General features: G+C 42.4%; 1 protein-coding gene across 8 annotated transcripts in view; it reads right to left on the bottom strand.

Annotated features, from left to right (window-relative positions):
* si:dkey-237h12.3 (teneurin-3) overlaps positions 1-16,236 on the bottom strand; it is a 266,708-nt gene that overhangs the window by 125,592 nt on the left and 124,880 nt on the right. For all 8 annotated transcript variants that reach the window (XM_053878277.1, XM_053878279.1, XM_053878278.1 and 5 more), the window contains one exon: positions 5,267-5,492. In XM_053878277.1, coding sequence (XP_053734252.1) covers positions 5,267-5,492 — 226 coding nt within the window. The remainder of the gene's footprint in view (positions 1-5,266; positions 5,493-16,236) is intronic.

The following is a 16,236-nucleotide window of genomic DNA, read 5'->3' as shown; positions in this document are numbered from 1 at the left end:
CAGACGATTTACATGGACTTCACACACATACAAACCAAATCCTTCGTGAACTGCCTCTGCTTTTCTTTCGGCTCGCCCACGGAGAACAATCTTAACACGTTTTCCATCAGGAGCGTGTCGTCGGTGGGACAGTGTAACACATGATGACTTCAGAGCTGAGACATAATTTCATTTCAGCAAAGGACTCCCCTGACACATGAATCCAAGGAGGATTGACAGTACATTTATGATGGAAACGTGTGGCCGGGCAGCCCTTCAAAAGACTCATTCTGAAATGTCATAATAGCCGCTCGGGCAGAATCCCATTGAATCTAAGTGGGAAAATGCCAAAGTGGTTTCTCGAAGACGTTTGTATCAAAGGCCGGCTACCTGCATCTCCTCCATTTTTGTGCACGTGGAGGCTCTCACTTGAGCTTTGAATGTGCTGATTAAAGACATTTTCATACCCTTCACTTTGCTATTACTGAAAAAAAACAATGCTGAAAATGTCCGTAAATCAGAATGTCATATTTTACTACTGGTAAAACTGTGGCCATATTGTGGGGTACAGCATGTCGCTTCAACTAGCTTTTAAATGAGTGTAAAATGGTGTTTTTTTGTTATTATGCATCGTGATATTTAATGATATTTAATTGCTCCCTTTTATTGACTATTAAACTGAATTTATTCCGCAATATAAATGGGCACAGCACTACCTGTTTTGGCATCCTACAAACCATGAATCCTTTAAGGCTGTGAATCTATTGTCCTATTACGGAGTCTAAATATTGAATTACATTGCGCAAATATGTTGTTCAGTACCTTATCTTATTATTATGAGAAAGTTTAGTCGAGAAAGGTATGGACTCAATCTGTGAATTAGCATGGATCCTTACATGAGCCCATGATTTATCAAGCTTTTTTTTTCACTTCATAATCGCAGCCTTCAAACCTAAAGTGGCAGGTCAGATCGAATATTTAATTTGTTATACAAAATCTGAGTGATTGAACTTTCTCAACAAGAAAAGCACTATAGACATATTTTCTGCTAACAGTAAACGCTTCCTGCAAGAAAAAAACAGTTACAAATTAACACAGTAGACATTGTTTTAAATAAAAATCCGTAATGCAAGAAAGCATATTAACTACCATAACTATAGAATGTACCGGAATATGAGCAGCACCCACTAAGTTTAAGAAAGAAAATAGATCAACCGGTCTATAAAACTGTGGGTGCAGTGTCGCTGTCCGTGGTGTAGAAAGGTCACTGCAGCTGTGTAAAAACGCCTGTGGATCACTTCTAAACTAGTTATGAAAATGGGGTCCAACATTGAGACTGACTCATGAAACAAGCCCAGCAATGTTCTGAACTTGAATCATTTGCGTGATTAAGTGCTCAAAATGCGCTGTTTTCACGTGCGTGTCCGAAGTTTCAACACCACAGCCGGTCTCAGGTGCTGCTTCTCACCTCCAGTCCTCCAGGAGATCGTGATGTGATTTCATCATTTCATGTGGCCAGGCTCAGTATTTTGGTAGGATGATGCTCTTTAGCCTGTAACTATCCATATATTAGCTACAACGTTGTATAAGCTGCAGGGCTCAGACCGTGAGAAAAAAGTAGTTGTTTATCTTTCGGAAATTACGGTCATTGAAATCAGTTCTACATTTTTTATTTCAGGAGTTGATATCTGTCTAGGAACTACATGGTTCATGTTGTTTTGGGACCGCAATGATCTAAAGCAGTAAAATAGTATCCTAAATAGCATGCGCAGGGCAGAAGCTGAGGAGGATTGAGGAACTATGCCTGTGTGTACAATGGAAAACAGGAGAAAAGCATTAGAGCCCATGCCTATTTAAATCAAAGAGTTTTCCGCTGTGCTGCAGGGTCATTTTTGAGAGTGAAGCCACTACTCAGTCCGTATTTCATAACGCTTTTGTCTGGAAAAAAAAAAAAAAACATCGGAAATTAGATTATATTTCAATGTTTTTCCAACATATAACTAGACTGGGCTTGTTTTGGGACAGCTGCCTGGTTATCCAAACTGTCCAGATTATTTTCAAGATCCCCAGAAAGCATGATAAAAAACATGCCTGCCAATAATCAAAACTCTCAATACTGCATCAATGGGACATGCATCTGTCAGCACAAAGACAAAAACAGAGAGTCCAAGTGCTTTATTACACACACCAGGGATGAACAGTTCAGAGTTGTAGTCAACAACTCTGGAATAAATACCTTCATAATGTGATAAATTCAGACACAATTTCAGTGTGCCAAGTATAAGACTGTCAGTGAGATAGTGGGTGCTACTGTATATATTTGCATTCCGTCTACCAGCTGACCTCAAAACACAGTACTAACAATGGCACCACAAAACATTGTCTGATGTCCTTATGAATCTCTCTGTGTATTTGGCCATAGTATTGGGGTGGGGGAACTGAACTGTCAGACGGCGAACTCACTCAGGTCGCTTCTTCTACCACCACACTGAAACACCTCTTAACTCACCTCAAGAATAAATATTATGCAGCAATAAGCACTCTGCGTAGCACAGGAAGGCGCCGACGGTGGAGGCTAGCTAGTGCTCCGACCAATTAGCCGGCTCACGCTCTGGAACACTCTCAACAGAAGGGTGCACATAATTCACGGCCGCTAATTGATGTTAAAGTGGCGAATGCTGTCTAATGTGTGCTTTATTTTCCAGGAGGTCACGTCAGAGGAAATACATTAAACACAAGCATAACGTGGTGATTCGTACTTGACACTTTTTTAATGAACAGCCTTGTGAGGAATAATTTACCGTCTCGACACGCGAGGGTGTATGTGCAGCGTGCGCCACGAGGAATGAGTTGCATCTGTGAAATCACACCATGGGTGTCGCACCCTACCGCTGCTTCTCCGACCTCCACAAAGACGGCCTAATAAATACTCTCTTGAGCTTGTGTTTACATTTCCCAATCCGCTGCTTTTCTTGACATCCGTGTAGAACCGGCTCTTCACTTCTCGGACCGTTGGTTCACAGCAGCTCCTCGTTCTTTCCCCACTGACAAGCGCTTGATTTAGAGTCCACTGCGGTGATGGTGATTTATGCCTCAGCTGATGATAGGTGTGCACATATTGTTTTGTCGATACCGCTAAGACGGCCCAAGGTCACCACGCGGTTAGCATTCAATCACGGCGTCTTCCCCAGAAAGTGAAAGTGTCTCTACGTCTCCCCATTGATCTGGTACGATCATGAGAGCGTCTTAGTCGCTGTCTCAAATCAGAAGAGCGTGCCAGAGAAACATCAGCCTCTGATCGCGACCATCCACTGGAGGCCATTTGGATGTCAGGGCACAATGTACCACACTTCATTAGCCCAAACATTTAGAGCGCACTCATTAAGAAAGACGTAACGGACGTACCTGAGGGGGGAAACTTGGCTCTGATCCCAAATGTGTAACTCCTACAGCAAATTTGGTCTCAAGATATATCTGATCTGATCCCTGCTGTTTCCGAGAGCTGAGACCATCCGGTGTTTTCAATCAAATAGAAAATCACTGTTCATAACGTACACTAGAGCTCTTTATAAAATGGTATGTATAATCTCATAAAGGGGGATTAGAAGGATGGATGAGCACATCGCACATCCTTAATAGTCCTCCTTCCTTCAGGGGAAAATCGTAGGGGGTCAAAAATCCCAGGGTAGGGTTTCCCTGATGCGGCAGAAGGGCTGAATAGTATGTTGAAAAGCTACCAGTAATGTGAAAAGGAGGATGGCGCTGTAACCGTTGACTCTTTTGGTGCCTTTTTTCATTGGGCCATAACCTGACCATGGATCTGAACTGCCTCATAATGCAATGGTTTAAAAAAAGTTGGAATGGCCAGTTGAGGAAAACACAAGTATTTTCAACAGCAGAAAAGAAAGAGTGCAGTACACAGGTGAAGCTGTAAATCTGCCTTCGTTCTGGTTTGCTTTGACTTATGAATGCTAAAATAAATGAATGAAAAAAGATTTAGTTTTATAGCTTTCATTAAATAGCAGCGTTTTATTGAAGAACACAAAAGACATCCTGTCGTTGAGCAAGCTTTAAGGACGAAAAGAAAGACTGACACAGCTACAAAACGTTGTATACAAAAGGAGTATACACTAATGACCTAGGCAAAATTTGATCCCAAGAGTTCTCACTTGACTCAAATACATTTTTTTCTACTAAGTTTGAAGGAGAGCTTTAAATAGACAAAATAAAAGCTACGCTTAAATATTTAAAGTCCTTCAGTGAGTCATCACTTTTTGTTCTTTTTGTGCTAGGGACGGCGCTGTGTGCCAAGGCTGAATGAAAGCTTTGCAAACATCACCCAAAACTGTGAAACAATCAAACTCCTGCACGGTATTCTGATGCTGAACTTGACCTTTTCATTTTGGGGGACCGTAAATGTCATCTCGGCATCATTCCTTGTGACACTTCAGTGTCAACTTCAGTCATAAACAGCAACTGAGTTCTTGAATAAGGGCCATCACATTGGTGTTTTGAAAGTTTACTTTGGCCAGAGACCAGGATATTCAAATCTATTCATCCTCCAGATGTACTGTATTTTTTAGAATGTCCTCCGGGTGAGATTTTAAATTCCCAACTTAGAAACCCAACGCCACTGGTCATGGCTGTCCAAGCATATGCACGCTTGAGTGAACACACTGAAGACGGTTGAGTTTCTTCCTCGAAGTATAGAGTTATTGTGGTACTTTCTGTTTATGAGTGCAACTTTCTTCAAGTGACACTTTTTCAAAGTGACTTTAAAAATGCACTGTTCTGACTTGATAAAAAAGTTATGTTGATGCTGATAGCAAAGAAAATGTTACTCTTACATCACCAGGGAGTGAGTCAATACCACGCTAAGACAAGCTTCCTCTCTGTCCCCTCCGTGACTCAACAAAACTATTTGTATTTGTGGGAAACACCTTTACCAAAAGAAGCCTGCATGAGCTCATCCATCTTCCTGTCTGGAAATGGAATATTGATTGAGCTCTCGTCTTAAATTTTTGCAAAATATGGGGTAAACTTTTAAAGGAAGAATGACGTGCCACTCAAAGCCAGCAGAGGACAGTGAAACCGTGCCAAAAACAGTATTACGATCAATAACATATGCTCCTAAAACAAAACTTTTCAAATTGAGGTTGACTGCGGAATTTGACCAGCGGCGAACTTCGGTCATTCACAGCGTTCATTGTTTCCAAGTCAGTGAAAAGGGCTGAGTGATTAAACCGGGAGAGTGGAGATGTTCGGCGGGTTAGTACGGGTCACTCACCGGCTCTCCAGGGCCACATTGCTGCCCAGGACCCAGCTGTCCTGCAGCTGGACGCATTCCGCCGTGCTCTGCAAGTCGGCCGCCAGGCCGGCTGAGGGCGGCGGGCTCGGGCCCCTCTGATTGGCCAGCGAGCCGCGGCTCAGGGACGTGATGGAGGGGTGCTGCTTGTGAGGGGGCGGGGCTGGTGGCAGCGGAGGTGGGCCTTGCTGGCTGGACAGACAATCGCCTAAAGAGAAACAAAGCACACAGCAGCATTAGAAATCAGTGTTTAATAACCACCTTAACTACAGAATGTTTACGCTTGCCTCTAAAATAAAACGCTTAAGCACCTCTTCTCACAAGATATAAAAACCTAAAAAGATCACAGTCAGAACAGCAGTTTGAGAATGACAGAACCACAGTCGGAGAGGCTTCAAAAGACTGTGGGATTATGGACAGATGTTGAGTTAAACATGGTTCTTTTGGACATAATTTACAGGTCACATGAGCTGCATCCCTTTGGAGCAGAGGGTTTCACAATAAACATTTAAAGAATTCAGCCGGGGGGAAGACAATGAATTTTCACAAATCAGAATATGAATCAGATGCCAGCAGAAGCAATTTTCGTTTCCCTGACAGTTCTGGCCGAGAGACCACGAGACACTGCCAGTCCACAGTGAAGATGTGATCTCTCTGGGCAACACTTTCTATCAGCACAGTCCTCCACACTGCTCTCATCGCGGGGAGGGGTCGTATCACCTGCACAAAAAGCATCGCAGCACTCACCAAACCCTTCCTTGGAGACCTCTTGAGGAAAATAAAAAAGTCGCACTGACTGAAGATTTCAAACTATCTTCTTAAAGAAACAGATTTCAGCATCGATTTTGCTGTTTTGGTCAGGAAAAAAGATCATGGATGTTGGAGGGGTTTTAATTCACGCGTTCATCCTCACATTACTGAAGTCAAATGTATCACAAGGCTGCTTGCAAAGACCGTTATCACCAGGACAAACCTCAAAATCCGCAGACGAAGCGCAAGTCTCTCATTTATTGCCAGACTTAAGTTGTTGACAACCACCATACAGGCCTCAAAAAGTAAACACAACTAAGAGCAAGACATTAAAATGAGATGCCGCCACAGCGGAAAAAAAAAAACAAAACAGGGAAATAAGTGCCACTTTTATAGAGACTCACATAATTGTCGCAAAACACCACACGGCTGACAGTTGGCTTCTCTTAAACAGAAGGTCACTTAGAGAGGCAGCTGTTCTTTTATGGGCGCTTAACGCAATGTTTCACGTTTGATTACAGCCAGAGAAGACTCTCAAATAACTAATGACCAGAACATCCATTAGAGCTCAGAGAGAACAGGTTTTCCAATTTCACACAAAGCTGTGTAATTGGCCCCCAGAATGGCATGTGGTGATTATCTATCCATCTTCCTCGTTTAAAAGGTAAAAACCCACAGTGCTGACAATTCTGATTTGCTCCAATGAGCCCCAAATGGGTATCGTCTTTCTCGCCGGTTCAGACGCTTGCCGAAAATGGAGGGAGCTGAGACGAGCATCTTTGGGCCGTTGACTTTTTTTTCCTCTTTGTCGGAGGCTTGAATCTGTTTAAGCCCCAGAGGAGTCAAATGAGGCAGATTTGAATGCCGGAGGACGTCAACAGTGAATCTTTTAACCTTTGCTCTCTCATCCATGAACACAAGGGAGGCGCAGAATAACCTCCACTGGCGATCGACGTAACTTAATTTAAAGGACGACTCCCGTTGTTCTGAAGCTCCTTTAATGGCCGTGCAATTTTTGTCCTTGTGGGCTTTTCACACTGTCCTTCTGGCCATGAAAAACAAGCCATTCAAAGCAGAGGAACATGTGCCTTGCATTCTGTTCCACTGAAATATTGGAAATCTCTTTCACCGCTTTAAGGTACCACTCTTTCTTTCTTTAAGACAGCAATCACAGTAAAAATATTCAAGGGAGGAAACGTGGAAAAGGGACCATTTCACAGAGTTAATTGCAAGGACAGCAGTAGCAGTAATAAAACTTTAGCAGGGGCACATTGGAACTATCATCTTTTTATGAGCCAACACTTTCATTTATAACCGTCAGAGAGGAATTTGTTTGTAAGGGGGAGTAAGTGTTGTAAGAAGGAGAAATAATGAAATAACCGATCTCTTGAATTATAAGTAGCAGACAAGTATAACATTATGACCACCTGTTGAATAAGTTCATGCCCTACTTTTGTTGCCAAAACTATTCTGGGCTTGTAGTTGGAATGGACAAACAAAGCCTGACTAATGCAGATGACAGTTGCCGTTCAGTAAAGTCGGGTGTCTTTATTGAGTGTCTTATTGGAGCTTTGAAACTCAATACACTGCTCCATGAGGCTTTCTTCAGTTGAGATCGCCAAGATGATTTAGGTCCATCCCGGTACAGTAGCTCAACTCAATAGCATGAATTCAATATTCATCACCCACGTATTCTTTCATTTCAACTAAGTAGTTTTGCTGTTGACTTCCACTGACCACTATATCCACCAAAAAACAGCACTTCCTGCATCTGCAACTGGTGTCAGAAAAAGTTCAAGGTACTGAGTGAGGAGCCTTTTGGGAAATTGTGTTGCATTTCTCTGATGAATGCGAATGTCAACCAATGCACAAATACTTAATAAAGAAATACAATACAAAGACCGATGAGCCCTGCTGCTTTTGAACGCAAAAAACAAATCACTGTGAACACAAAAGCAGATTAGTGACTCAGAGGTCATTGTTCAGTTGAATAAATCTGAACTAATACACCGCTAATCCTCGATCAAACAACACTCTTTATTAATCTTTTTCATGTACACAATCCTATGACCTCAATTATCATTTCATCGTGTAAAAAATAGCTATCACTGCTCACCAAAATCATCATTAAACATATGTAAATATAGAACCAGCAACATATATGTGTCATAAACTTTGGGTCATTCCAAAACAGATAACCCAGCGCGTGCAATACCATAATCCCTGATAACCCGCCGCCCTCCTGAGTAAATACTAAATCCTTACACAAGAGTAGCGTGAGATCATGCTCTCAATTGGCATCTGGAAAATATGCGGCTTGTATGACTTGGTGAAAATAATTACAGGACTCCGCACTCATCTTGCCGGCTAGGCTGCCAGCTTTATTAGAAAAGTGCTAAGCAGACTAATAGAAATGTGGATTATCTTCCAGCAGCGACTGGTCCTTGTCCACCTCTGGGTCTTATTTCATGTCGAAGGCGACCGCAGCCAGCAGCAACGCTTCTCTCCACAAGCATGTTTCATCGACACACACTCGCACCCGGATCAATAATTTATGTACGGAAATGAAGCGGCAGGAGCTTAAGTGACTTCCAAAAATAAAGAAAGGAATAAGTTCATGATGAGGAGGTGTATCAAAGTCACACAAAACGGGTTAGCGCTGAGGTCAATGTTGAGTCGTGGGTAATGTGCAGAGGGAAACTGGCTTGTGTTTCTTGACTTCGGAAAGCTGAAGCTGCTCGATGGGAGCCAAAGCAAAACCTAACTCCACGATTAAGGAAGCAACTCCTCCGGGTAAAGTATGTGTGATGGTCATGTTCCCGTCTGTAATAGAAAACTGCATGAATGTTCAAAATATAAGTCAAATGAAAGCATCTTCTGCTGTGGCCCTTACACACATTAAAAAGTGAGTGAACTGAGTGGCACAGAAACATTTGTATTAAAGTCAAGTTTTAAATACAATACAACCAAGGGAGCCACTTTTCTCTGGATGCATTTCCTTCTTTCTTTCTTTCTTTCACTATCCACAACGATACAGAAACAAGTTACAGAACATTATATCGTGTCTTAAAGTATATTGGAGTTCAACTTGCGCTACAGAATAAAGACGTGTGAAGAAAGCTGAGGCTGTCAGGAATAAAAGCTGTGTAGTTGCTGCTTAGTCACTTACTTTACACAGACAAACGGCCTTGCCTTCTCCAGAGGAATTCAATAAGCTTGTGAATGTCGGACATAATGTCTGTGGAATCCAACAAAAGCATCGCCAAACGGATCAATAAATCTAATCCTTACAATTACAGGTTCAACATTTCTCTTGTGTAAGAGTGTAAAATAGGGAAAGTTTTATACAAAATTAAAATCAATATGCCAAAGTAAAAATTACATGCTGAGCATCATGGTGTTAGTAAAAAAAACTGCTAAGACCTTCAAAGGCTTGGGATTTGACATGCAGAAAATCTGACTGCATAATCCCACAATGGACTGAGGAGACGCTAAACCCCATGAGATGAATTAAAACCTGCACGCGTACTTTGGGAAAAAATAAAATATAAAGAGAGAGCCGACAAAGGCTTTGGGGTATAAATAAGGCCATACACTTGAAATGATGTGGAGGAGTCTGCAATGAAATGAGGTGAGACAGCAGTTCACTCTTGTTTCTGGCACAGACGGAGGAGGTAGAAATTACACCAGAAGGACCTCATGCTCTTAAAATAAGGGTTAAACAAAAATCAGAGGTATTGTTGCCACAAAAGTGAACTGTGAACTGTGTTGATCAAAAATCTATTTACCTAGTGGTCATTGGTAACTAGAAGTGGGAGGTTTTTTCAAATAGTTAGATTTGACTCGGCTGAGATGCACGAGAAAGAAACAAGGGAGTGAGCTCTCCACGTCACTGCTAGATCACTATTTATAAACCATTACATCGTCATCGTCCAACCACAACGCACTCTCGCAAATATGTGCCGGATTCACACCACGAGCTGAGACCAAAACTTCACAGCACAGTTACCTTAGCAGGAGAAGCCATACAAGTGGGTGAGAAATACTTGGAATATGGAACTCCGGAACACCATAAAAATGAAATGACCGGTTTCTTGTAATATCAGAGATTCCACTAAACAATTGTTTAGGGGAATTAAATGAGAGCCGCCCTGACTTTAGAAAAAGGATCCCTTTTAAAAGAAGAAAACTTGTGTGATCAAACCAACAACATATCACAGAGGTGGACATAGTTACAGCGGTTTCTGGCAAGTTTTTAACGGAAAAGTCCTGAAAGAAATATCATTATGACAGCAGACCGGAGCTCGCGGAAATCCAGTCGCACATTCCAAATGGATGAAGCGATTTGCTTCTTATGATTAAAAACTAACCCAAAATATTAAAATTAATTATGAACTCTTGCTGAAAAAGCTATTGAACAGTAGAAAAAAATGGGCTAATATATGTAGTCATGCATCGTAGCCATGCAAGTAAATGAGCACCACACCAAAACAGTGTCAACAAATCTAAAATATCCTGTTGGAGGAAGAGGAAGACGACTGTTCACAAATCTGTTTTGTCGAAGCAAATGAAAGGATTTCTCAACTCATGTATGATCTTTCTTGTGAATTGCAGTAAAGCAGTGATGCGTACTAAATATTGGCGATAAGTAAACCTCCCTCAGTTAAACGTATACCTCCCTCCACCCTGAAGTCTCATTAGTATGACCTGAAAAAAAAACTTTAAATGCGAGTGCATGGGTAACTGCATCGGTCAGTGAAGCAGCGGAGTAATGGCCCAACATTAAAACCTGCTTCCCAGTATTTGCATCCAAAATCTGTCCGGGAAAGTTTATTTATGCCGACATCTTTCCCAGTTGAAGGTTCTTTAAACCCCCCGGTGAGTGCGGGGTCATGATTCCGGCTTGTTTATGATTTTTGTTGGCGAAGAACCAATCCAAATTTTAATTGCATGCTCTATTAAAGACACGAGTCAAATGAATTTGAAAAGCTCCACGCTGGGCATTTATTTCCCCCCCAGTTTGTTTGTTACCCAGCATTTCACCATTGCTCCTTCTCCACAGTGGGCAGGAGTGTGTTAGACGCAGCGTGTTTTCTTCACTCTCCAATTTTGACGGCATGGGTTTTGAATCCAATTTCTGACAGTTTTACACTCAGGACATTCGTGCTCTGATGACAACCCTTGAGTGAGTCCAACTCACTCTGCCATTCTCAAGGACTTCAACTCAAATACATCAAGGCTGCCAAATGAAAGTGTGATAAAATACAACCTGTGTCATATGCTGCTCACCAGACATGGAGTACATACATGCGCGTGAAGCTACTAAACAATGCATTTAAAGAAACTTTGTCCCGTATTGAGACACACTTGGGGACTCTAACCGGCCTTTCAAGTGCAGGTTCAGTGGCCGGGGAGGCGGATGAAACAGCTGTGCGGTTTATGAGGCTTTGCTTTGAAACCAGATCAAGACGGATGTCTGCTTTGCATAATTCCTCAACATCAGCTTGTCATCATCTCCATCAGTAACTCGCTTTGGAGGACATTAGTGAGTAATGCTGCATGCCGACGCAGACTCGAAACAGTCATTCCTTCCCAAATGATGCTTGCTGTACATGCAAAATGGAACATAAAGAATCCGGTATTTTTATATCTTAATCTGTGCAGCACCTTTGCTTTTGTTGTTTCAGATTCTGAACCCAGCTGGAGTTCTGGCCAAACACGCTTTTTATTTGCATTCAGGAGTGAGGACATCAAAGTTTAAAAGATGGTTGTCATTTTATCATTGACCTACTTCAAGGAAATACCAGCGTATTTGTGCACACACTGATTAAAGTTCAGTAAAACTAGTCTGATATCAGTTTGATATCGGAGGAAAAACGGGTAACAATCTCTCATCCGATCGCAAGGGTATTGCAGATCGGAAAGTACATTTGAGGTGTTGAATAATCGCTCCTCATTTCACTATCCTTTATGTTTGATTTGCATAAAGTGTGTTCCAACAGTTCAGCTTGTCCAATGTTTAGTCAAGTGTAAAGCAATCCCATGACAACGGTCTTGTCAGTGCATCCCGGTTTGACAGTGGTCTTTCACAGTTGGGAATTTCAGTAGCATGTCAGACATGTCACCCACTTCAGCCATGTGGGTGTGGAGTGCCACCCAGACTACTGAGCCTTGAACCCCAGCCCGGACTAAAGGCACCTGGGAACCTGCCACAATCCTCTTCTCTGCTCTTTGGACATTTAACAGGAGGAATATGACTGGCTTCAGGGTAGCGGAGTTGCTCATGTAAAGCTGCTTCCAGAGAGTCCTGACCTCCAAGGAGAAGTGGAACTTCAACTCAGTTGCCACTTCACCAACTCAACAACTCTTTCTAACTGAAGAAAAAGACCACCAGACACTTAGTGACACTATAAACCAGATACAGTTTCCCACTTGAAATGTCCAACTTAAGCAACAGTGAGTTTACAAAATAGGGGGTAGTTTTTCTTTAAGCAGCGAAAACCTTCAGTCGAGCGAGGCGAACCGACTGATTCTGCCGTTTCAAACACTGCGTGCTGTCCGCAAACAGAGTTGATATTTTCTGCTGAACTCTTTGACTCACCTTGCACATGGCTGTTTGTGTCCAAAAGCTTTCTGTGATGATTGAAACTTTTTTTTTTTTTCTGATTAAAGCCTTGAAAAGTCTGAACACCATCTGCAATGTTCCAATATTGAGTCTGAACACAATTAAAAGCCATTTTGCACTCACTGGGGCTGGCAGAGCTCAGTGAAAGCCTTTTCATCTTCATTGTTTAAGTACTACGGAGGGTCTTGTGCCATTTCGCCCATTAAGACACTGATGCAACAGCTAATGGAATCGAAAAACTGCATTTGCTTTGACTGCCGTGGTGAATACATATCATACGTTCAGTCACCCGTTCGATCCAAACATGAAAAGATGGACTTCATGTCACATAAATTAACAATTTCTCACTAGGGCTTGGTGAATAAGCCCAGGATGCAAAAGTTGCAACTCTTAATTGAGCCGTGGACAGGCAGATGGTCAGAAGTTCAGGAGTAGAGGGCGGTGTGGGCGACAGGGCTCCACAGACAGGCAGAAGATAGAGGCGCACAAGAAGCAGAGCCAGAGTCACTGCTGCCACCACTTACAAAGTAATGGCTCAGGCTGAGGAGAGAAGGATTCCTAACTCTGTGACCTTTAAAGCAACAAGAGCAACTCATTTATGAGATTAGATGCAACTAAAGCGTTGCACTACCATGCAGAAGCGGGGGATGCGACACATTTGAGGCGACAGGGTGGCAGCTTCAGTGCGTTTAGCCAACACTTGTAGTATCAAACGCTGGAGTTTGACAGTACAAATTGATACTGAAGTCTGTTAATCAATCAAAGGGAAAGGAGATGGAAAATTCATCAAGACAAAGAAGTGAAATGGTAGAGAAGCCACGACTCACCGAGCTGATAGCTCCTCTGAAGAAAGACTTTTCTTTGCTTTTACTGCACTTCAACAGAATACAAAGGGCTGCAGTTCTGCCTTTCCAATCTGCCATGTTGACGTGCCACCGACTTTAGACCCACCTCCGAGCAGACTGACCATCTTTTTTAAAGCGAGGCGAATGGGTTTGGTGGGGTTGCTTTGGTGACTGGAAACCAGTGACTACGTGGGTGCAAGTCGCACTACACATGTTCATTTATGACACCTCGCTGTCGGCAACAGGTGGTCCGTGCGAGAGGGACGGCTGGAAGGTGTCGCATGTGGAGGAAAGACGATCTGGCAGATTGTGAGAGTGCGACTGGGGCGTATAGCTGGGGCAGGTGCCAAAGGGGCTGCAGGTGATCGGGTGATGCAGAGCGGGTGAACTGACTACGTGAAAGTTGGGCTGTTGTGCATTAAATCTGATGATCACTATATTTTTGAGTAGAAATTATAAATATTTAACGTTCTGACAGTGCTGTCAAGAAAAGATAATTATTATTTTTTTTATTTCTATAAAAACCTAATGTGCGCAGCAGAATTCGACACAGCATGGAGCTGTTTTTTTTTTTTTTTTTTTTTAGGGGCTGCACCCGGTCCAATCCAGCACCATTTCAACAACCCAGCCTCGGTCGAGTTTGGGGGATTTACTCCACGAAGAGAGTTGGCAATTTCCAGAAGCAGAGTGTTTTTGAGGTGGAATGGAAAAAGAAAAGCTGTGAGAATTCCATCTTAGTGCCTGCCAGAACACCTTCCCCTCTCCCCGTCTAGCCCACTCCTCCGCTCACTTCTATATCTGATCAAACGCTGGAAAAAATGTCTTTCAAGTGGTTTTCTCTGTAGGCGAACCAGGATGTAACCAATATTTCAAGGATTACATAATCATTGCAGTATAGAAACAGACATGGCTCGGCATGCTCCTCGCTGTGCTTTCGGCAGACGTTCATCAACTGACATTTGATACAAATCTCGACTTCCATTCATCTAAAATGTATGATCAGTTCGAGTTAAAGCCGGGAGGATGCAGTGTGCATTCGTGAGTCCGTCTCTCTCGCTCCCCCCCGTTTCTCCCCCAGACATTGCTGCAGATGGCAGATCATCACACAGATGATGACTGCTTAGCACTTCTTTCTGACAGCTCGCCGATTACATAGCAATTACACTCCTTCTCAAAAGCTGCTTTGACAATTAGCCCACTGACAAAACACTTAGCCGTATTCATCATGTGTGGACAGGTTTGGCTTCCTTGTTTGTCCAGACAGATTGTATTGACACAAGGTTAAGACGTTCCATCTCCAAAACTTCGGCGACAGACGGCACGTTTCCTGCAGTGCGATAATGAGGACGCCGCCATCGGTTCATTTTTCTAAACTATAGTCACACTGGGAGGTGGACCAGTTTCTTTTCTGTCATACAGCGCTAACAGCCAGCCGTTATAAGTGCACTTGGAAGTTTGGTGAAATTCTCTGCATTTAGTTCCTCGGACTGACTCGATCCATTACATCACGTCTTGCACTTTGTGTCTTCAAAATGGCAGCCCTATTTTTATTATTTTAATGAAATGAAAAAAGGAAACAGTTGCACAATTTAAAAAAAAATCTATTTTTTTTTTGCCTTTTCATACCATACACACATAGAATAAAAGAAAAGAACATCTGACGTCCTGTGTATGTGTCACAATTCATGGTGACCAATTACCAGAAGCAGTACCTAACTTTATTTACACTAAACTAAAATGTTACTCAATGAAATGGCATTTTAGATGTTTTTAAAATTGTGTTTTACATATGCACTAATCTGCTCTAGATCTCTAATTAAATTCAGCGATGTGTTGGAATCCACCCGGGTGAAATGCAGATAAACATGGGTGGGGCAGAAGATGCTAAAGATATCCCGATACACAAAACACACTCCGGGGGAGAGAATCGCTCCGTCGCCACCAGCAACCTGGCTGGGGCGGGGTCATGCAAATAAATTCAGACAAGTTGAACTGATATTTGAGATATGTGCAATTTCTATTTCCAGGATATGAGTTAGAGATGTCACCAGCTGTCATTATAGAAAAGTGATGCCTGGTTATCATTTCCCCTGGCATCAGTCATGTAGGGCCTCAACCGAAAACTGGGTTCCCTGAAAAGGAGGTGTCAAAAAGGGTGACTGGTCAGAATTAGGAAAACGTTGGGCGGGAAAAAATAAATACACATCCATCCAAATGAGTAGAATGAAAAGTGGCAAATTTAGATTTAAAAATAAATATATAAAAACGCTCAAGTGGCAGTTCTCAGCAAGGATGGGGCAACAACGTTGAAAAAAAGACAAAAATTAATTGGTTTAATATCTGATCCTAAAGCAGAGTTCTTAATGACACTGCAGCCAAAAGTTCTCCGGCTGCTCCAGAATCCATTATCTTAACCCCAAATTGCTGCGTCTCTGATTAAATGTGTATAAAACACTCCTGCTGGCATTGAATGTATCCTATATTTCCTTTTGAAAAAAAGGATGAGGCTTTTTTGAAAAGCGCACTTTCATCATTCTATTAAGTTTCCTCAGATAAGGGTGCAGTTTCTGCTCTTCCAAAGAAAGGCTCAGTTACACTTCCTTTCTCTCTTCCACAGCTCCTGAGAGAGATGTCTGGTTCTTTATGCGTTCAATGTTTCCACCATGTTCATCGGCTAATTGCAAACTTCATCTGTCTCCTGTACGGTGCAGTGCAGGTAGAGCTCAACAGAG

Source organism: Synchiropus splendidus, chromosome 11 (genome assembly GCF_027744825.2).
Source record: "Synchiropus splendidus isolate RoL2022-P1 chromosome 11, RoL_Sspl_1.0, whole genome shotgun sequence".
In the NCBI taxonomy this organism is placed as follows: Eukaryota; Metazoa; Chordata; class Actinopteri; order Syngnathiformes; family Callionymidae; genus Synchiropus; species Synchiropus splendidus.
The sequence above is the reverse complement of the archived record's forward strand: the minus strand, read 5'-3'. Positions and strand labels throughout refer to the sequence as shown.